The following is a 24753-nucleotide window of genomic DNA, read 5'->3' as shown; positions in this document are numbered from 1 at the left end:
ACAAATGCATTGGCATTTATATTTAATAAATAACTCTAATTTATAATACTTTATCATATAAGCGTAAAAAAAGCCTCACACAGAATAGGGCATGATGACATTATTGTATAATGTAAGTATTTTTGTTAATTTATACAGCGCTTTCGGTTTCATGCATATTCATAGCGTTATACATTGCCTTTATTTAGTACATTTATGCAATAATTTTGTGTATTTTTGTTTAATGGAACTTGCGTCCACTTGTATTCTTTATAAGCGTTTATTTCGTATATTATGTTTTAGGTCTCGTAATTCTAAGCAGAACGACATTTGAATTGTACAATTAACCCAAGCAGAGTAAAAGATAGGAGCAAATACTCCCTTGGCGACTTATAACGATTTCTCGCCAACTTGGTGAAATTTCGGAAAATGCTTTTTTGGAGCAATAGAAGCGTTATTTCCTGTTTTCTAGAAGTACTGGGCAATCCTATAAATACGACTGCGCATAGTCAAGTAAGTAATTAACTGAATGATTTAGCTCAAAATATTAGACGTCTACTCAGTGGTTATTGCTTTAGACCTTGTTCTGTGAGTAATTTTGATGACCCTCGAAATTCTTTGCTTATTAAGAAAAAATTTGTCTTATGTTTGGTTTCCTCCTTGAGATATTTACAGCTGTTTGCTTTGCTGTAGCTCATTAATTTATTTCAACAAACAGCCAGTTACTTCGTTTACATCCAGTGTAATTACTAGGGGCATCTCCAGAACCCGTAACGCACAGAAGTATTTTCTGTTAAATTTGTTATTTACTGTCAACTGCTTTATTATATGTAAATTTTAAATAAACTAGTAAAATTCACATTTTGTAGCATAAAAACCTTTCAAAATTAAAAAAGTACATATATACTAAAGAAGAATAAGTTTTAAAATACTCCTTTGAAGTAACTGAGACGTATTAGAGTAACATATTTTTAAAAAGAATTAATAAGTAAAAACTGTATCTTTTATAAAATAATAAATGATGAAATGATAAAATAATAATATGCAATGAAAGATTCAGTAATAATATATAAAGAGAGATATATAAATATATAAAGAGAGAGAGATAATAATAATAATAGATAAACAGAGATATATAAGAGAGTTATGATAATAATATATAAAGAGAAAGAAAGATGTTTTATTTAGAATCCTTTCAGACAAGATTCAAAGAATTATTTCAATGAAATTACCAGAGCTGCAGTCTCCTGAGTAAATGACTCGAATATTCTTTTGCATTTTGCAAGATTCAGCTCTTAAAGCGCATTCATTGGCGTATGTCTGTCCGTCTGATCCGCATACTGGTCTAAAATCCATAGTGCATACGTCATTGCACCTGCAAGCAGGGTTCCTGTTCTCGTCTAATTGGCAAACCTGATAAGCAGGACATTTTACTTTCTCACATGGATCTAGAAATATAAGGCATTTCATTAGAAAATCATTTACTTCTCCTTTTTGACAATCTTATACAGCAAAAAAAAAAAAAAAAAAAAAAAAAAAAAAAGAGGATAAATGCATTATATATTTATCTTACTGAAAACCAGTAATAATACAAATTGTGTCAAAAATTATTTCGATCTTTATATTTCGGGGTTTTCCATTGAACATGAAGATATAAATTGCAGAACCATTTGCATTATAATAAGCTAGAACATTTTAATCACATTCTGTAAACATTTACTCGCTGGCTCATATGCCTTTGCAAATATAATTTTTAAAAAAATGTTTAAAAAATGAATTAGAAAGCATTTTTTTAAATGTGCAAAAAAGCTGAAAATAAGTAGAACATATTTAAAAAAATGAGTAACGAAACTGCAAAATCATACTAGAGCTTTTAAGAAGTACTTTTCATCATTCATAGTAACTACATTCTGAACGCGGAAATTTGCTAAGTTCAACTTCGTGTGTCGCCTGATAGACGATACTTGACCATTCCTTAGAAATGCACATTGGAGAAGTTTCTCGTTTATTCTCGTTCATCTGAGTATTCCAGGAATCTGCTTGAAGCTTCTCGAAAATTAGCCCCACATAAAAGGGATGACTAGTTGATTTGAAGTCACATCACTATGAATGTTCATGGCGATAATTTTATGATATAGCCTTCGCCGGGAATCAAACCGTTTTATTTTTTTCATTTTGCCTGCTTCCAAAAAATACCTAAAGTCTCTACAATCATAACATAAACATTTTTAACGGACCATAAGCTTGCATTGAAGAATTTTTAAAGCAATGAAGACTATGTTTGCAAAAGGGCTTATGTTCGAAATTTGTAGAAGAATGTACCAAATGAATTTACGATTGCTTGGGGAAAATACCACAGTGTCTGCATATGCCACTCATCTTTTAAGAAAAACTTACGTATTTATTAGGTACTTGGTGAACGGAAATAATGACTGCATCTTTCTTACAAAAGCTTTATTGGAAGAAAATAACATCAAGTTTCAAGAAAAAGTAGAGAACAATATCCACGAGCATCTAGAAACTTCGAAAGTCCCATTTGAATTTTTTTTGACAGCTCAAGAGAATGTGCTTGAATGACTTTGAATGGATACTAAACTAAATACGTTCAGCGTAAACTTTAAACTCAACTTATCAAGACTACTCAAATGTTGATGGAAGGAATACGATATCTCCACAGATTTTAATCACTCAGCAAACTAAAAGTAATCCAGAATTTCGGCTGCATAAAAGAATAAATTCAAAAGCTTGTTTGAGAAAGCAAAAATGAATGCTGTTGTCGTTCTCAACTGCATATCCCTGTAAAGCAGGATCTTCTGTCTATGCAAATACCAAAGCAATATGCAAAGAATCCGGGTCATTTCAGAACAAGGCATTTGACAGGAATTATAACCTAAAATTAGAGAAAAATTAGAAAAACTGAACCTAAAATTAGAAAACTCTGTACAAAAATGCAACCACAAGTGCCTCATGAAACTTTCCTACGTTTCTATGTTATGATTCATTTAGCCCTACACTGCATTGTAGTTGCATACGTATAGAGTTACATTTTAATTGTCTTCTATAATGACTAATAAAAATTTAAAATATAGAATAATGAACTAATATATATTTGAAGTAAATTGCATGTAAGAAATAGCTTGCGGAATCGAAATTATTTAAGCAACCTAAATATGATGCCCTTAGCAACAGTGTGAAATATCTGTTGTAAGCACAAACTGGTTTAATTTATTGAAATTTCGAAGAACCCGTATGTGCTTCCAACTTTGGACAGTATTACATTAAGAAGAAACCGAGATATTATGGTAAATTAAATTTTTTCGAAATATCATTTGATTTCTTGGACATTAAACAACTACTTAGATATCTCTTTACTTTACGTTTGCTTACCATTTATATGCATTTCTACCTTTGCTCAGTTATTCTTATACATCATTGACTGAAATGAACAAGATAGGCGTAAAGGGCTCACTTAGAGGAATTGCGTATGAAAAGGACAAGTCTAAAAAATTGGGAACAGCTGCTCTATCTCTTTCAATACGTTTGAAAGCATCACAGGTGTGATTTAGTCCTATCGTCTTTGGAGTTTCGCTATGTAAATTTACAGAGACTGAATACTCTGTACAGACACCCTGTATTTGTGCGTAAAATTCTCGGAGTTACGCTGCGCTAATATTTTATTATCGATAAGTTTAATAACAATTACAATTATAATCCCGTACTGAACCACTAATCCTTAAAACATGCAGTTTTTTTTACGCGATGTATACCTTTTCTGAGTGGAGATTATAACAGTACTGGCAGGTTAAAAAATACCAAAAAATAGATTCATTTAAGTCAGTTTCAGTAATAACTATCATTACTAATTCAGTTTTATTTGCACAAAGCACCTTGCTATCTGTCCATACCTTAAACGATGTGCCATAAAAAAGAAGTTTCTAAATGATACGATAAAGGACGAAAATCCTTAAAAGGCGCATTACGTGAGGTAGAAAGAGAAAATCATAAGAGTAAAATGTGATGTATAAACAAGTATTTTGGATAAGTTTCCCTTCTTGTCATTTTTTTCTGCCACAAAATTTTGCGAAATTTTGCCCAATCCAGATATAATATTTGAGGACCTATAAGACTCCTTACCAGTGAGGATTAGCATTAAAACGTTTTCCAATGGAAAATTAGATTTTTCTGGCATTTATGGAGGCGTTTCACATACATAAAAATCTTCCAATTTTGGTTAGTGTTCTGAAATATAATCACTCTTTAGTTTTTCAAGAAATTATTTCTTAGCCACTTTTTATTCATGTTTCCATAAAGAGATGGCGCCAGTGACTTCCTTTTCTGTCATTTAACTAGAAATTTCTTAAATTTATATCTATTATTCTCTTGCTGGCATATGTTTACCTGTCATCATTTTCGTTATTGCAGCTGAAGAAGCTTACTTTGAAACTACGAAACTGTAATCTGCAAATGTATTTATGCTAAGTTGAGCCTTTTTGCTCATTATTAGTTTCACAGACGGTATAAGAACATCAGTAAAAAATTGTATCCAAGACTAAATGTGTGAACCAAGTGACTAAAATGTATAACACAGTGTTAAACATAATTTCTTTTAGCCAAGGTATGTAAAGTATGACATTGGAGAATTCTTTTATTGATTATGTTAATAGATGTTACATTGATGACGTGTTAATTGATATGTTAATACATGTTACACTAATGACATTACTGAGAAGTATGTACATTTTTTTAAACTGCTCAGTTTATTATAAGGAATATATTGCAGTAGTCTGGAAGATAAATTTAAAAATTTATCTCGTGAGGAATGAGAATAACCATGCAATTTTCCAGGTTTTAAGAATTTTGCCTTCTTCGAAAAGTTCTTTTTTGTATATAAATATGATATGTCAGTAGCTTCACCGTGACTTCAGGGCGGATGGTTAACTTTGAGTGAACAATTTGCAGATAAATAAGAATGAATTGCAAACCACCTAAGTTCCCTTAAACTGTTTGAATAGCTAACCTAGACCGCCTGAGGGAAACTTTCGTATAAGACGTTTTTAGTAACAATTCGCTTCAATTAACTAATTCAGATTCTTTCTGGAATAACAAGCTTCTTTATAAATAACACGTTCCTAACAGGACTCAAACTAAGTCTTCCAGGAAAAGAAAAGAATTTAATTTGAGGACTACAGACACCCTTAGACATTTTTCTAAACACTCATTCTTAAAACACGAAAGATGTTCCTGATTAATATTCCTAAGAATCCTCGTCCCGAAGCCATGTAATCCATTGATTTAAGTCCCTTCAGTATTTAAAAGTGCTACTCCTATCGTCTCGTTACCTTCCATAGCCATGTTCTCTAAGCCCCGTAGTGAATTCTACTTTAACGTTTCAATGGAATAACAGTGTTTAACAGTGTTCTCGTTTCTCAGTTTAGAGTAACACTGATTTCCGTTAAGTTTATATTAAGGCTAACAAATAAGTATTAATTTTTATCAACAGTCATGCAGCTTTTTATAACGCCATGCACGTTTTTAACATTTGAAGGAATCCAGACTGATTTATCCTGGGCGTAAAATTAGAAGAATTTGTGTATATATACTAATGAATAGTTCTTAAATTTTAACAACGCAAAATCAAATATTTTAAAATTATGTAGTTTTGCCAAGTTTTGTGTTCATGTAAGTAACTGTAGTTTGATGGTGGAAATATGTATACCTTAATCAGCATAACTTTCGAATAATGTCACGTTACAATAGAATTAAACCTATACAAGGCTTGGCAAATCGTCAGCGCTGAAAGTGCTTGACTTTGAAATCTTTGTCTTTTATGTTATCACAGTACGTCGTTTATTGAAGTAACAAACTGAGTGGTTTTAAAACAATACATTTGAAAGTACTATTGCTTTTACCTTATTTTTAACTAGCCGAAAGTACCCGATGCCAGTTAAGTTACATTGAGAGTAATGTATCTAACAACAAAGTAATCCTTCTGTAATAATCCGCTGTAATCCTTCTGTAACAACGATGCAAAAAAATACGGCCCATAATCACACATTTTTCTGATACGATATCGAAAATAAATTAAAAAATTTTCGATAGAAAAATAAGCTAATTTTTTCTCATTATATCAGCAATAATGGCACGTACTTTTTAATGATTTACGTCTTTCTAATGAAATGGTCGCAAAAGCTCCAAGTTCCATCCAATATCTCACCTATATTCAATTTTAGTGGATTAAATGTGGCGAAACATTTATCATAATTGATGAGAAATCAATAATGCGAACAAACAAACAAACACACAAACAGACATTCTTCTTTATAGATTTTGTAAAATTTACTAATTTTTGATTAACAAACTCTACGATTTGAAAGCGAGCTGTAGCAACACTTTACGTAATAAAGCAGCTTTATCTACAACACGCGAGACTGTTGCCACTCGGAAAAATGAATGCGAAAATCAGTCTTATCTGCAGAGATTCTTTCGGCTGATTAAAGTCGTACGAAGATGGGAATAGTCGAAATGGCTTTCCACGAATTTTTGGAATTAAAAATAATGTATTTAATGTTTGGCAATGTTATTTTTATTTCATTGTAAAACTTAGAAATTTTTTATTAGCAAGCTTTAGGATTTGAAAGCGAGCATTGGCAGCACATTTCGAAATAAAGCAGATTGTTATCTCTAGCGTGCGAGATTGTTGCCACTCGGAAAAATGAGAGCGAAAGTTAGCGTTTTCAGAGTTTTTAATTAATATATCTGATTTTAGCTACTGTTTGGGGGGGGGACGAGAAGTGGACGTCGACCTTTCCCATAACTCAGGAAAAACTGTAGAAAGTTTGGGTGACGATAGCTATAGTAATGATTGAATTAATCGCGAAGAAACAAACACACATACATTCTTCTTACATATATCGATACATCTAGTAATAGTTACATAAACATCTGCATACTTGGTGTTAATAAAATACCTTTCCAACGCCGTATATCAAGTATCAAAATGAAGAATAATCTATTCGTGAACTTTCAATGAATGTAGAGTCTCAGTCACTTTCGTAACGTAAAGTGAGTGAGAATTACGGAAGACTCAAGGGACTTCTCGCTATATCTTGGAAATTACAACAGAGACTTGGAAAGGGTGTAAAAAGCCTTTTATTAACTAAGATAAGTCAATAGCAGGTACAGTTTCTGCTTACATAAACAACCAACATTTATGGCGTAGATTTAAAAAAAAAAAAAAAAAAAAAAAAAAATTAAATATCCTAGGTAAATTGTAATTTAGCCCAAAGGCTACACAGAGAAAATGCGCGCAAGTTGGATTAAATCTAAAATCGAAGGGACAAACCTAATGGCAAGAGTAACGCAACGCCGTAGATAAACTGCTATCAAGTTATCAAGTGATTCAACTAATAACGTGGCCTTCAGCAGGCGCAACACGCTCCGATTGTACGATCTAAAACCTTCTTTTATATACTATCTCTTTCTACCTCATTTGAATACACGCGAATTATAAATTAACATTCTGTCAGAGAAACGGAGAGACAGAAAGACAGTAAAGATCACTAACATAAAATAACTAGTTAATAAAAATAAATCAGTACTTCATAAATGAGTTTATTAATATGTTTACACGCTGTTTTACTTTATTTATGCTCTTTATAAATTGGAAATACTGAAAATTCATTTCAGATAAGATTTTACATGATATGAAATTTACGAGAAAATTCAAGAAATTCATTTCTATATCATTTCTATTCATTTCTATATATTCTTTTCAGACAATTGTAAAATAGAAAAAAACTATTAACCTTAGCTGAAAAGGCATATCTAAAACTCGGTTAAAATATTCTCAGCTTTGTGGCTCTCAGGTCTGTGAATGAATAGCCGATTTTAATGCTATTTCTGAAAATTATATAGCATTTCCTGTTTTCTTCAAATATTCACACTACTCTTGGTCTCTATATTTTCTTTCTAAAGCATCTGCTTCAATTAATACACATTCTATCAGTAACAAAAAGTCTGATTTCATGTTATCCAATGCCCATTGATCAAATCAATGTTGTTACATAGATATTAAATTTAATATCATACCGCAGCGGCCTTTGTATCTGACGTCTATCTCTCTCATCTCAAGACAGGACGTTCTTCTCATTTCGCATACATTCGGGTAATCTTTGCCATCTGTGCCACACACTGGCCTTGACCTGCTGTCGCCGTAAGTAGCACATTTTTCTGGACAAATACATTCCGCTGACCTACCGTCCAAAGAGGGTTGACATTGAGCTCCAAAATGACACTCCTTCTCCTCACATGGATCTTTCAAATCTATGATGAAAGAATTATAAATTTTAATCACTGAATTTAATCATTGATTTCATTCAAAACGTTTTCAAAATGTGAGTTTTAACTCAATGTTTCTTTAAACATATTTCCCTTTTGATTCTTAACTTTTCTAAAGAGAGTTCTAAGAATATAATATATTATTTTATCTAAGTCACATCTCATACATTTCCTATTTATTTATTTAGTATACTTTACCCAAAATATTTTTCATATACAGTAAACCTTCAAGTAGAATTTCTGATTCTAGATTTTAGAAATTCCATTTACACGGATGGCCTGTTCTTTTTTTTTTCTCAGACTGTAGAGTCATTAGGTACTTGTTGGAAGTAGGAGATATGAAAAATGAGTAACGCCTTCGCCGGGAATCGAACCACGAAACTCTGGAATACGCGCCCGGCATGCAGACCACTACACCACGAAGGCACACTAAGAAGGCGCGAGAAATACCTTATAAGACAAGGTATAACTAACCCTACTGTGCTTTTAGTCACGTGTTTAGGTTACGTGTTTCGTTCAAACTTTAAATTTACTACAAACTGTAAACCAACAAATATTATATATAAATATATATATGTGTGATTTAATTACTTAAATTTTTAAGAAAAAAAATAATATCTAAAGTTAGATTTAATTTACTTTTAGAAACGTTTAAGTTTTTTGGAACGGGAAAGACGAAAAATCAAATATGTGCTCAATAGTATTCAAACCACGAATCTGTCAACTGCTAGCTGGGTATGCTTCGACACCACGACATCACATATGATGTAAGGCAATATTTCCTTATAAAACAGCTAACAGTTTTGCTATATGTAAGTAAAAAAATCATATTACCTTTTAGGGCATTAAAAAGATTAAGCGTTTAGTTTCAAAAATTTCATTAATAAATAAAAAGAAAAGAAACGAAAAAGAAAATTTTAATTGTCGTTAGTTGAAATATAAATTGAAACATGTTTAGGCATATAAAACATAAACTCAGTATTTCATTTGAATGAATAATGTATTTTCAGTAAGTTTTATATACATATATTTTTCTTTTTAATCTGTGTAATCTTCAGAACAAAGTAGGATAAAAGAAAAAATAGAATTTCCTCACTTCTATTGCAGAAAATAAGTTTAAACGGTGTATAGCGTATATATGTTTCATCTTATATTACCTGAAGGTATTGGGTTGGCAAGACAGTAATTTTGGTTTATACAGGTAGATAGCTAGCTGTGTTCATTTTGTTATTTTTCTGTAAATTTTAGAATTTTTTTTTCTTTTGAGATTCGGCGACTGGCACTTTTAGGTTGTTTTAGAAATAAATTCCGTGTATTTTGCTTTACAACTGTTAGTTTAAGTTCAGTTTTAATAGTGCAAAAATAAACATTTTAAAACTTTTTTTTTTTTTTTTTCAATTTTCACAAAGGCAAGAAAGCGACAGAGGCTCACAAAGAAATATGTGAAATTTATGGTGTTGATTGCTTAACAGAAAGTATGTGACAGAAGCGGTTTAAAAATTTTCGTGATGGAAATTTTCAGCTTGAAGATGACCAATATTCTGGCCGACTTTCCGAAGATGATGAAGACAAAATTAAAGCCATAATCATAATCGGGTCATCATATAACCGTGCGCACAGATGGCAAAAACGTTAAATGTATCACACACAACAATTGAAAATGAGATACGATGTCTTGAACTCGTTAAGAAGTTCAATATTCGTTATCCGCATGATATGAAAGAAATTCACTTAACATGACGAATTACTATTTGAGATACGCATTTCAAAAGTAACACAGTCCAAATTATTTTAAACGCATTATCACTGGTTAGGAAAAATGGACCGTTTAACAATAATATTAATCGAAAAGATCACAGTCCAAGCATGATGAACTAGCATAAATCACAGGGAAAGCTAAATTGAATCAGAAAATAGTCATGCTGTCAGCAAAATGGAATTACAACCGTGCTGCGTATTTTGAGCTGCTTTCAAGCAATCAAATGATCAACTCGGATGTTTTCTGCCGACAAGTTGATATTGGAGGAAGCAATTAAAGAGAAAAGACCAGAATTTGACAAATGGCAAAGGAATCGTATTCCACCACGACAAAATTATTGGAGATTCGTTGGGAAGTGACATCGCATCCCCCATTTGCACCATCGGATTATCATTTATTTTAAAGTTCACAAAAACTTCTTAAATGCTAAATATTTCGGAAATAACGAGTTTTTGCTGATAAAGACCAGAAGTTCTATCACCACGGATTCATGAAGTTACTAGAAAGGTGACAGAATGGAAGATATTTGACTAATTAAAGTTCATTTTTTTAATAGAAAAAACTGAGTTCTATTTCACACTAAAAATACAAAATTACTTTCTTACCAACCCGGTAGTTTTATACTTGTTGCTGTTGACTAATACTCGCTTATCTTATCTATAGTCAACCCAAGACCACGGAAATACCTCGTGGCAAGGAGCGCAAGATTACGCCTGCCGTTGGCAACAGCCTTGAGCACATTTATCCTGCCCTCATGCCGCACGGGCATTTACAAACATCCATGCCTTCTCCGTGATTCGAACCCAGATCCTTCGGCATGGCAGTCAGCGACGCTAACCGCTATATCGGTTGGGCGTCAGTTTTATACTATTTATTCTATTTATTTTATGTATGAAATGAAATAAATTTGTTTTTATTTATATGAATTTTAAATTTTGAATGAAATTTATTAATTAATTTAATTAATAAATTGGCGACGTAACTACTAGAAAGTAAATTTTGCAGCATTTCGATTTATATTGCTGAATTTGTTTTTGTTAAGGATTGATATTTTTGTAAAGGAATTATGGAACCCTCCAGTTACTGGTAATAGATTACTCCAGCCACAATAAAACTTATTTCATTGAAAAAAAAATGACCGTGATCATTAATTTCGGGTTCAGCTTCAACTATTTAAATTCAGTAAGACTTTAAATTAAATAATACTTTTGAGATTATAAAATGTATGCGTTAAATTTAATTTCATGAACTGAAATAAATTTTAAAATTCATCAACATTAATGTTAGGTAATACATCATTGACGCAATTCTTCGAAACAAATAAAATAAATATTCTGCATACAGATATTAACAACTTCTTCCGAAGTGTCATGTTATCGTTATGATAAATTGTCTAATATTTCCTTTATTTAACAGCAAAAATTAAATTATTTCTTGCTCGTCAGTAAAATTTTAAATAAATATATATTCAAAGAATATCTTTAACAAGTCTTTTGCAGAAGATTTCAGCGAATTTTATAGTATTTTGCTTAATCTGAAAATCATATTTTATGTTATGTCACTATTAAAGCGTCATCTTCTTTATAAGCATCAAGGGAATTTGTTTAAGGAAAATACAGAAAAAAAAAATTGGAAATCTTAAGTGTCAGTTCCGGGATGATGTAAGGTAAAATCTGTCAGGATTCTAAAAATATGTTAGAGAGATAAAACGTCATTTGATATTCACGATAAATATTTCAGAAAATTAAGTAATTTATAAAGATTATTTCAGATTTGCACAATCTACTTTCAGACTGTAGTTCAGAAAACTAATCTCTTTATTTAATTCCTGACACTTTTCAAATCTAAGAACGCATAAAAAGAAAACGTTTTAAGTTTATGCATGTAAATCAGGATGATTGTATTTTCAGCGTGACAGGAGCACTAAAACTTAAAATCGGGCAAGTGGAAATGAGTAAAAGAAAATATCACTAAAGTAGGAAAATAGCTTTATAGGCAGAATTTACCAAATCGATCCCTATAGTTTTTACTCAATGCTAAAAGTCTCTCTATTAATTAAACGAAAGCAGACTTGGGAACAGAAGATACAGAAATTATAAAATTCGTGAACAACTGCACATAAATGATTAATAAATTCAGTAAAATCATTTATAATCATGAAGTTTAAATACTAAGAAATAAAATGTACTTTTAGCAAGTAATACATGAAAATAGGTTCCTTAACTGAGTTAAAGTTTTTCTTCATATTTAAATCTGTTAAAGACACAAATCACCGTCGAGTGATCCGGTTAAATCTAGTCAATTAGATCAGATTATTTGGAACGGCCGTGAACTTGAGGACTCTCTGACTTAGAAGAGATATCTTCGTGGAAGACTCCGTAAGGAAAATCGGCTTATTTCACGCTGCACAGAGATTTATTTAGCATGTTTTACAGAAAATGCCTTAGTACCAGCGAACTCGAAACACTTATAGACACCTCACTAAGTCTGTACGTAGCTAGGGTACAGTTCTTTAAGCAACATTCTGAAGGGGCTAACAGGAAAGTAATCACGCATCGGCTTAACAGTGAATAATTTTTAAAACTCTAGGTTCATCGGTGAACTAAAGAATAAAACCGCTGAAAACTGGTACTTTTGTTCGGACTCAAAATCTCTTCAAATAGGTTGGATGAAGGGGGTCTTTTCGTGCTTTCTTCATGTATAATATGAATATAAGGCCGTTTCCTTGAAAATGAGTTCCTTAATTACTACTTGCATTCCTTAGATGATTCTTACCTTCGGTAGATAGCTCTAGTGTGCTTAATCTGAAAAAACTGTAATCTAATAAATAAAATTTAAATGAACTCTTGATTAATCAATTAAAATTTAAAGCCATATGCTTTGGCATCTGGCTATTTTGTGAATTTTATTTAACCTTCCAGCGGGCGCGCGTATGTGTGACATACACTAGATTTTAATTTTGAATTTTTTTCGTAGACCAGAAGGCGCTATGACCGCGTGTTCTTGGCTATTCTCTCCTCTTCGTTCGCCCTTCTTTCAGTCGTCTTCTGGATTTCGAGGGGTTAATGCGAGTCTGCAGATTTACTATTTGTATTCCAGAAATACGCGCGACCGTTGAAGTAAGTTTTTGCTATATCTAATTTCCTTTTTTATTATAGAAAATCTTTATTCTTTTACATCTAAATCTTATGATTTTGTGTAATTTGTGTGCATAATTACTTTTAATGATAAAATAGAAGCACTGTATGCGTCACATACGCGCGACCATGTATGATATTTTTGTTCTTTTTTTTTCAGTTATGGCGATTAAAGGTAAAATGCTCGACATATGATCCGAAGGATCTTGAGATTATAAGAAATATGCTTTTATGTGACAGTGATGACGATGAGGACATTATTTTAGATGAAAGCATTACAGATGAAGAAGAGCGAATTTCAAAAAAGGTGATTCAGAATCGGAAATTAGTGCAGAGGGCAATTCTGAAGAGGAAAATAATGATGATAATTCTTCCGAAATGTATATAGCTCATCAAATGAAAAACAGAAAAAGTCATCGATTCTTGGACATGGCATAAAAAGAAAACTAAACGAGCGCCTCGTAACATATGTGTTCATGTTTCTGGAGTCATCGGTGAAGCTAAATAGCTAACAGATATTTTGGATATATGGAAATGCCTCTTTACTGATAGTTTGATAGAAATCATCGCTGAAGATACGAATAAGTTTATTTCTTCCGTGAAGTCTAATTATTCTTGTATAAGGGACAGCAAAGAAACGAATGGGCAGAAATAAGCTCTTTTGGGCTTACTTTACTTAGCTGGTATTTATCATGGTCACAGAGTTCTGGAATCTTGAGGAACTGTGGAGAATGGAGGAATTTAAAGTAGTAATGAACTTGAAGAGATTTTTGTTTTTACTAAGAGCTTTACGGTTTGATGACATAAACACAAGAGCAGAACGAAGAGAAGTCGACCGCTTGGCTCCAATAAGAAACATTTTTGAAAAGTTTGTCTCTAATTGCCAGAATTGCTATTCACTTGGAGAGAATGTCACAACCGATGAGAAATTAGAAGGATTTTGAGGAAGATGTGGTTTCATTCAATACATTCCCCAAAAAAGCCGAACAAATATGGCATAAAAATTTATGCCATGGTAGACGCTCGTATGTTTTACACATACAATATGGGCATTTATGCTGGAGCGCAGCCAGATTGTCTCTTTACGTAAGCAATAAACCACAAGATGTTGTAAAAAGGTTGACAGAACCCATTGATAACACTGGAAGAAATGTAACCACAGACAAATGGTTTTCAAGTTTTGAGTTAGTACGAGAAATAGATGAAAAAAATTGTCGTTTGTAGGTACTTTGAAAAACAATAAACCTCAAATTCCGGATCAGTTCAAGCTGACGAAAACTCGGGAACCCAATATGAGTCTTTTTGGATTTAGAAAAAATATGACACTTCTCTCCTATGTACCCAAACGTTATAAACACGTCATATTGATTTCAAATCTTCATGATGATGTAGCAATAGATGAAAATACCCAAGACCAAAAATAGCCTGAGATTATCACATTTTACAATCGTACCAAAGGAGGTGTGGATACAGTGGATAAACTCTGTGCTTCCTACAATGTTTCCAGGAACACCAAAGGTTGGACTCTTGCAGTTTTCTTCTCTATGCTGAATATAGCAGCAATCAATAGCTACATAATTCATTCAACGAATAATAGTGAAAAATTACTTAGATGATAATATCTGCGAAAGCTGGCAAATGCTCTTGTGAAGGAAAACGTTGAAAGAAGAATCCCTAACTCTCTTCAAAGTGAGCTGAAATTTAAATTGTTGAAACGAAAAGCAGAATTAGCTATCGTTGAAGAAATGACTTCAGGAAAAAAAAAAGATGCAAACCCTGCCAAAATGACAAGCATACTAGAATTACGAGGTTCAGCTGTGAGATTTGCTTAAAATTCATTTGTCTGTAACACTGTAATTTCACTGTAAACATATTTGTTCAGACTGCACCGATGCAATGAAGTGACTATGAAATTGATTTGTTATGTAATATTTAATGTGTTTTTTCACTTACTGATTAAAAATATAAAAGTTCAGTTGAAATATTGGCAGTTTAATTTTGTTTTACTTTTAAGTTAGTTTGATAAGTCTTTAGTCCATTTTATATTGTTTTTTTGCTTTATACTTATTTTATTTTCCTTAATTTAAAGTTAATATTGTTTAGCTCAATTGTACTTATTAACATTTAACTATTTACAAACTAATTTTAATATTTTTGCTCTGGAAAATTTATTTTTTATAATAGCGTATCTAAGAAATACGCGCGACCTTTCTTGTTGGTGCAGAAGGCGCGCCCGCTGGAAGTTTAATAAACAGTCAAACATTTTGTAAATTGATTATATCTCTTATCTGCTGATTTCTTACTCCAAGGTTCTCACTCTAGAATATGAAATATTATTAGGGAAAAGGAGTGGATAGTAGGCAGATATAGCTGCAATTGAGATGAATTTGAAGTTATACCATTGGCATTATTGCAGCTGGTAATGACATCCGTGTCATAGGTACTGTAATGACGAGATTAGATCGATGGAAGAACATCTACTGATGAATGATAGATTTATACTTAATTTTAATGAGCAGTAGTTAGATAGGATGTTTGCAGTCATGACGTTAATTGTAAATATCACCAATGGCGGGCTCTCGGCCGACTTCGGTTTGGCCACTATTAAAGAAAGAAGTGGTGGTCACTTTATTATGGAGGCACCTAATAGATGGGCCTCTTTTTCCTCGTATGAAGGGACGGACAGTTACAATCATGACCTTTCCTGATTCGAACCCGAGCCCTTTAGTATCTTAGTCGGCCTGCCCCCAGCGGTAAAGTCACTGAAAACTGTTACTTCAATCCGAGGTTCGAATCCCGCGAACGGGCTGGCTGCATGGGCGTTTTCGTGGTTTTCCCCGTGTTTAACGTGTATACGAGCCAGTTTCCCTAAGAAAGCCCTCCACGAAGGCATCCCTCCCCTTAGGCAGATAGCACTCGAGGCTTTGCCGTGATCACATAAATCAAATCAATTAATCAGCCTACTAGAAGCGAATTTGCATTTCAATTTTAGTTGTACTGTATGTTGTCCTTGAATAAAAAAAGCATTTTCATCGAAGTTCGTTTATATTTAATTTTGTTTACGTTTGTGTAATGTGTAACTCGTATGGATGGATCTTTTATTTGGGTAAGGAGTTATAAGTTAAGTAACTGAAAAAGGGATAGGCAACAACATAAGCTTTATAATAAGCAAGTCCTAATTCATAATATTTAATAGGCTTATCATAATTCATAATATTTAATAGGCTTATCATAATTCATAATATTTAACAGGCTTATCTTGCTTAGGGAAGGAGCTGTAAGTCAAAATTTAAAATAAATTGTGCAATGCTAAGAGCACCAAAATCCTCTTATTACTTTTGAAATACAGCGAATGTTTCCAGCTTTTAATCTTTTAAAAAAAATTGAACAGAACTGCAGTCTTAGATTGATGTAAATTTTGAACTAAAAAATGGCTTTTATTCAAAACATAGCCGACTTAAAGATATGTTTATGCCTACTTTAAATTTCACATGTCCGTGTTTCTTTTCCAGTTAGATTTGCACTTTTGGGGAGAAGAGGGGTGGTGTTCTATTTGCTTCATTTTCGAAACGATATACCCCACTTATTTTCACACGTGTGTGCGCTGGAAGGTTTCCGCCGAAAACATCGCGGCAAAAACATCGTAGACAGAAACGTCGCTGAGAAAACAACGCAAAACGAAAACGTCGTGCTGCAAAACATCGTGGTAGAAAAGACGAAGAGAAAAGATCGCAGTTCTAAAACATCATGGTACAAAATATCGTCGTCGAAAATAAAGCGGTTGAAAAACTTCGCAGTTTAAAAACATCGTCGTCTAAAATATCGTGTTAAAAAATAAAGTACCTACAAATTAGCGCATGACGATAACATCGCACACATGCGCTTTTACAGGTTTTAAAAACTGTAAATGCATTTTCGCATAATGATTTAGGTGCGCAAGAAGGCAAGCGGGATATTTTTACTTTTATATTTTGTATTTTATATTTTGTATTTTTGAATGAGCTAATGAATTTTTACTGAAAAAGTAAGAAAAAAAAACTTAAAACATTTAAAAATTGAAAATGAGTAGAAAATTAATGCAACTTACAGCACTTAATAGAATTTCAAACTTACATATATAATTTAAAAAGGTCATTAATAAATTTAATATTTTTATAAAGTTTTATTCATGATTTTTCATGAAAAATATAGACTAAAAATGTTCAGGAAAAGGAAGATAAATAACTGCATGAGGTTACTACTATGAAAATTGCTTAGTTAATTATCAAATTACTTTCTTTCACGTTTGTTAATCTGATTTTGTTTGGATGAATATTATATATTGTTTTGTTTCCGTTTATTCTTAAATGGTCATTACCATTTCTTGCGATTCCAAATATCTATGCGAATACGCATTTACAACTTTTAAAACCTGAAAAACGCATTTGGATGATGTTATCATGCGATGATTTGTACTTAATTTATTTTTTACCACGATATTTTCCACGATGATGTTTTTAAACTGTGAAGTTTTTGAACAGCTTTATTTTCGACTACGATATTTTGTATCACGACGTTTTCGCCTTGCGTTGTTTTCTCCGCGACGTCTTTGTTTGTGATGATGCTGGAAAAAGGTGGCAAAAAAAAGACATATATACAAATATTTATTCTCTATGATGATGTTATTCTTATAAATTCAAATTAAATTAATTTGCTTACTTTAAATCAAGTGAAAACTTACCACACGGCCCTTGATGCTTTGTAAATATTCTCTTCTGCTTCGTACAAGAAGCCATTCTCAGCTGACATTCACTTGAATAGGTAATCCCATCACTTCCGCATACTGGAGCAAACACGTCTGAGCACGTTTCCTGACACCGGCAATGTGCTTGTTGCGTTCGTTTATCCACCAGGCATAATGCCCCATACGCGCAGTACATTTTCTCGCATTCACCTGCACAAAATAATGTTTTTAACAGAGCGATTTAATTTTAAGCAAATATATATCAAAATACAGAATCAATGCAATTTTTATACACGGTGTTAAAAAATGGCTACAGACTTCATGTTCTCAATAATTTAACTTTCAAGTTTATAAACATAAGATACAGAATTTTAGGAAACAGTTTAAATACTGCGGATGGGAAAATTCTGTAAAATGTACATATTTCATATGATTAGAGAGCAAAAGCTCAATTATAAGATATTTACTAGGCTATAGTAAGTTAAGTACAAAAACGCTCCACTTCTTTACGCCTAGAATTATCAGAGATATTGAAGAGTGTATTAGGTAACTTTTAATCTATTTACTTACCAGAGAAATTTAACATTTTTCAGAAAATTTGAGAAACAATGCAAAAAGGAATAATTAGTTTTGCTGCTCTGTAATGCTGGCCTGAATAGTCAGCATTCATTAACTATATTGGAGTCAATCTGAAACTAAATTTCTGATATTTTGAAATTTTTCCATATAACGTAGTAGAACATATCCTATTTAAATTATTAAAACAAAACAATTTTTTCATTGTTTGCAAATTTTGCTCCCCAGAGGCTATATAAAAATTAGACCCTGTATTTATGCAATCATTTCACTTCTTCCTTCCCCGCCGCAATATTTTAAAAGGATTTCGTTAAATTCTGTATTTTATTTTGAGACGTTAAGTTTGAAGCACGTGTCTAAAGTCAATATTTAACCCTTTGACTCCTAACGCAACATATAGGTCCCACTAAAAGCTTAAAAATTACTTAGAAATTCCTTAGGGATCATCTTCCAATAGTTGGATAATCAAGACGCCGCTACACTCATTGTACACAAATGAACAAATATGAATTGCCCAATGTGTAATGTTGAGTTATGCAAAGAATGCTTTACCCTGTACCATACGATGTAAAATCTATTTCATACAATAAAGTTTTCCAAAATAATAGGTGTGCTTATAATAAGTCGATCGCTAAGTGTGTGGGACACGCAGCCGAAGTACCTGATGTATTTCAGTGATGAAAGCAATACGATCCTTGGGCGCATTGCTGTAGGTTACGAAAGCTGATACGACCACTGGGTACCTGAATCGAAAGCGTCGACTATTCTCAGGGCCCACTGCTTATTAATTTCAATGATCCAAGTGTCACCATCGCTGGTGAGCGGAACTGCGAAACGCTGGGAAAATTGCGAAGTGAAATTAAGGAAACGACCGGAAAACTGCAAAACTGCGGAATTGCGTGATTCTGCTTCAAGATAACGCAATCCCCATATGGCAAATGTCGTAACGTGGAAGACACTCGAGCACCCGCCTTACGGTCCTGACCTCTCCTCGTGCAGTTTTTTCGCCTTTGGTCCCTTAAAAATTCCTTGAAGGTAGACGGGTCCGGTCTGACAGAGAAGTGCAGCAAGCAGTATCGGTCTTCTTTAAACAACAGAAAAAGAAGTTTTACTTGATGAGTATATTCAACCTGGTGAAGTGGTGGAATGATTGCCTAAAATGCTCAAGACGATTTTGCATACCTGGCATACCAAATCCGGGCTGTACAGCCTTCGAACGGAAACGTTTTTGATCACCTTTTATATTTTTAAAAGGATACTCTTTCATTAGACAGAATTCTATTATGACTTCTATAAAATTACGATTTAATATTAACTTGATGACTTTTAAGTTAAAAATATCGATTTATTTGTAGTTTAACTCTTAGGAGTAAGCGCATTCATCCATAAAATAATTTAACACTGTAGATTTCTAATCAAATTAACCAGTACGTTAAAAAAACGACTTAATGTTAAGGAGGTAAAGAAGGAGTATAAGAAGGACTATGTTTTGTTTATAAAATTTTTGCTAATATTTAATTTAGCGATATACCTTTTGATTGCGAACTAAAATGTTCTTTGAAAACTTTTTCTTTTCTTTTTGCCCCTTTCCATGCAAAAATTTATTCGCTATTTAAATATTCATAAGTATTCATGACTAGTTCATTATTCTTTGAATTTATTTCTAGAGTTTAAGTAGACAGAAATAAATTAAAAATAATAAGAATAGTAAACTGAAATTAAGATTCCTATTTAATTTACTTCTCTCTGTTTCATATATATATACATATACGATCGAATAATATATACAGAACTCTATTTATGTATTGCTGCCTACGGGAACCCTGCATTGCTATTTTATTCAGATTTGCCTTTGAATAAAAATACCTTCCAGGTGTTTGTACATATGATAGGGAATGCCCTGTATAACTATAATTGGAATTATTGAATCAAAGACTGACTTCAAAAACATATCATACTTTGGCATGTGATCAAAATGGATTGAATTATGGCAAAGCATGATGTAAGGGAAGGGAAACCTTTTGGAGAACCCCCTTTTTTTTTTTTTTTGGCTCATATTCATTTGAAAAACCACGCACATAAGGAAAACTTCCACGCAACCAGCCAGCTCACCGGGGGCTGGACACGAGTCGAACAACAAGCGTTGCGCGATTTTAATGCTGTGTCGTAGGTGGGTTTATAATGAGGAAGAGTATGGAAAACAGATGAGCCTGAGAAGGCAGAATGTTTGTGGAATATTAGAAGTCGAATTCTGAATTTTCGACCTACAGATGGCAACTATTGCCGCATAACAAATATAGCAGGAATACTTTAACTGCTCAAATTTTCATCTTCAGCTATAGACAACTGAGAAGAATAATACAATACTCAGTTGAACAGACCCAGGTTCGTGACAAATGTGCGTCTAGTCTTTTGGTAGTTCAGACTCCAGTTGTAGTGGAAAGCAGGACAAGCAGACGTGTGCAGGACCCTAGGACGTATGAAGGACCCCATAACTCTTCAATGGTTCTTTACAAGTATAATCCCACCGCGCTTACTATGCAGTTGTCTCGATTTTGATGGAAGGTACTCAGAAGTTTGAAACAAAGGTTTTCTTCCCTTCTCTTTCTACCACCAAGAGAACTTTTAAGCGTAATGTAAAAAATAATTTAAATAAAATCTGCTTTTTATCGAAATATTGGATGTTTGCATGTGTTATTTATATGCTATTTCTTTTAATGTTAACAGAAAATCCTAATACTTAACAAATAATATTTAATTTAAAATAAAAATATATAGAATTTTTATTTAATATAATAATTTAAAATAAAAATTCAAAATACGTTAATGGGCAACATTAATAATAATGAATATATTCGCTTATTTAAATTATTTTCATACAATAATGAAGTAAAAATTTAATATGTAATAATGGCCTTATCCTATTGCCATATTTAGACAAAATTTGTAGGTGTACATGAGATTTTCGGTATCATGGAGCTAGCAACAGCGTTAACTTTTTAATGTTCAAGCTTTTTAGAATAATTCTTGCATACAAGTACCTTAATTGCACTGCGAGAAACATCTCTAAATCCCGAGCGCTCGTTGTAAGCACAGGGTGTTTTAATTCTTACAATGAAATAATAAATAATGTTGATAACAACAAGGCTAACACTCAAGGAATTCCGTTCGATAAAGTTGCGCAGAATTCTGGCATCATTTATGTGCATTTAAAATACGTACCATTTCAGCGTACCAAATATGATAAGGTGGATCAAACTTCGCTCCCGTATCATATTTGATACGGCGGATTCACGAAGGAAAACTGAAGCATATCATATATCATAGGCCTGGAAACGAAGAGGTTAAATGCATCAATGTCGCACAGAAGACATGGAGTTTCAAACATCCATGTCTTCTCCTGGATTCGAACCCGGATCTAACAATGTAACAGCTAGTATTGCTAACTAATATATCGATTAGGGGTAGCTGTGGAAATGTCAAATGTTCCAAAGCAAGGAATTATTAAAATTACGTGTGAACTTCTCAGAAACCGAATTTGAGACTTTTGATTTACAGAACAATTGTGTTGACTTTAACCCCATGAGCATTTCGGAGAATGCCTTAATTCTCTACGAGGAAAAGTCTTCTAATTAAGCAAAAAGCTTAAAATCTAAACTTTGTATCTTAGTTTACATGCATGAAATTCTTGTATCATATTTTTGGACAACATTTTGAAATTCTGAAAATTCTATATGATCTTTGAATTTTTAAAATTCAGTTTAAATACAGCTGCGTGCTACGGGTTCGTAGATTTGGAGTAATTGATGAAAACGCTTTATGAAGAATCAAACCAGTATTACACAGGGCAGTTCAAAGACACATTTACAGTCGTCGAAAAGCTACGATAAACACGTTGAAACAATCAGCAACACAGCCTTCGGGCTATAAATATGAAAACAGCTTCACGGCAAAGCCTTAAAGTACAGCTTTCAATTCGGTCGATCGCTCTCAAGCTAATCTTTGAACCCAGTAGTGAGCTCAAGACACACTATTGAATTCAAGATACCACTACACTACTGAATTCAAGATACTACTACAAGTACAGGTAGGGTATATACCTTCGAGAACATTCCCAAGAAAACTGCTAATTATGCGTTCTAGAATGTTCTCGCTCCGTCTATGGCATATCACTAACTTTGCACCCAAATATCGCCAAATGGGCGATTTAGTGAAAAAATAGACAACCCTGCTTTTTCTGCCTCTTTCTGGAAGCCCTAAACTCAGTTTGCGAGAAAGCGATCTGACCGCAGTTGGGCATTTCGCAACAATATATTTTATTTTTGTCATGCTAAGATATACCAAAAACCTACGCATTGTTTTCAATTTATGAAATTGACTTTATTCTTCCAATTAAATTCTTCTGGTTATAATTTTTTTTTTTTTTTTTTTTTCATAATGTAATCTAAAGCGAAACTAATATTAGAAATAAGGTTAATGAATAACTTCTTGTATTTGGCTCTTGCAGTAAAACTCTACGAAGATAGTTTTAAATGCATGTGCAAAAGATAACTCAGACTCCATATTATACAACAAAATCATTCCGTCTTAGTTTTACGGAAACTGTCAAAGCGTTTTAGTGCAATCTATGTAATGTATTATCTCACTTTTTGTGATCAGACGGCGACAACGTCCATGACAAAGAATACGACACCAAGAATATCGAATTTCAGAGCACGGAAATCATTTTTACACTCATATTTTTCTTTCCACATCCTTCTCAGACAAGATAAGCATTTCCAATAAAAGTTCTGTCGATACCTCGGCAATCCCTTGAAAGTGGGGATCAACTTGAGAAGGCGAAGTGGAAAGGATCAAAAAATATAACTCTTGCGTCCTCTTAAACGTTGGGAGGGTTGTGACTGTCAGCCTTAACACCTGCCGCTTTTATTTCTGTGGAAAAATCCGATTTAAAAGATTGTGCCTTGTTTTGACGTGGCTATTTTTTAGAAAGTTCTTTTTCCCCCTTTTCGTTTCATTTCTATATCTTTAGATTCACGTCTGCGGATTGAAACAGGAAATATATATATAATTTTGTTATGAAAATAAAAATAAAATAGTTTGAAAGAAAACCTAAAGCCACTTTATTATTAAAAGACATATGTCGAACTGTTTAAATGAATAAAAATATCGGTGTATATGAATATGCTTTATAAATATGAAATACAAAATACCATGGCATACTTCACAGTCGTATGAAATGCTATGTCATAGAAAATAATAAAATAAAAGTATTCAACGAATGAGTTTCTTGTGGGTGTTGTTGTCATACGACACATATTTCAGTGCAATCGTGCTCGATTCATATTTTTGTAGCAGTCTCTCACAATAGCCTGTTACTTAAGAATAGGTTTTTTTAAAGTTATTTCTCCCTTTGCCAAAACTATGACTCATAAACATGGCAACAACTGCTGGGAAGAAAAGGTCGAATTTTCTGATTTTCTAAAATTCCCTAATTCTCTCTGTGTGGCGATGACAACGCATGTTAAAATCTTAAAGGAGGGAATGGTCGCTAAGATGTTGAAGTACTTATTTTAAAGTAAGGCAACTTAGAAGAATAATGGTCACTTAGAAGAACTATCATTTTTTTATGAATTCTACCGGGGTTTGTTGAGAAAGGAGAGTATGCGCTAAAACATAATCTGAACATCATCGAAACGGCAACTCCGTAATAATTTCTATCTTTAACGTTGTTGTCCCAAAGAAAAAAGTCACTTGGCGTTAGAAGAGAATACCTGAGAACAAAGCATGCTGCATGCTACATAATTTATGGACTGAGCTCAGCTACAATTTAGATGTGCGTTATGTGACAATGGCGTACGCATATGTATGAGGAAAGCTTGATAAGTTTCCTGTTCCTTTTAAATAATGGCATGAGTAATACTTTTATATATCCAGTCTTCAAAAATCCAGTGAATCATTTATAATAATCCTACATTTTGAATTTACGCATATAATGTATACCAGTAAATTGTGTAGTAAATTTTAAGTCTGGTTAACCTTACTTAATTTTAAGTCGGGCAGTAACTACTTACTGAATTATTCGAAAAAAAAATCGTCGTTATTTAATATTCGTCCTAAGTATTTAGATCTCAGCAACTACATGAGAAGCTAAAGAGAAAGAGGATTCTTGGTTCGTTTACGATACGATACGATAACTTTTATTATACTAGAGGTGTTCAAAATCAGGTGGCTGTATCTGC

At 32.8% G+C, this 24753-nt stretch overlaps 1 protein-coding gene across 1 annotated transcript in view; it reads right to left on the bottom strand.

Annotated features, from left to right (window-relative positions):
• Positions 1-24753, bottom strand: part of LOC118193606 (agrin-like) — a 217236-nt gene that overhangs the window by 104111 nt on the left and 88372 nt on the right. Inside the window, exons 3-5 of the mRNA XM_085810646.1 lie at positions 17933-18145; positions 8068-8301; positions 1212-1427 (exon numbers count right to left, since the gene is read on the bottom strand). Of these exons, the coding sequence (XP_085666772.1) occupies positions 1212-1427; positions 8068-8301; positions 17933-18145 (663 nt within the window). The remainder of the gene's footprint in view (positions 1-1211; positions 1428-8067; positions 8302-17932; positions 18146-24753) is intronic.

Source organism: Stegodyphus dumicola, chromosome 2 (assembly GCF_044657685.1).
Source record: "Stegodyphus dumicola isolate Sdum_Otavi_A_Nest chromosome 2, ASM4465768v1".
Taxonomy (NCBI): Eukaryota; Metazoa; Arthropoda; class Arachnida; order Araneae; family Eresidae; genus Stegodyphus; species Stegodyphus dumicola.
The sequence above is the reverse complement of the archived record's forward strand: the minus strand, read 5'-3'. Positions and strand labels throughout refer to the sequence as shown.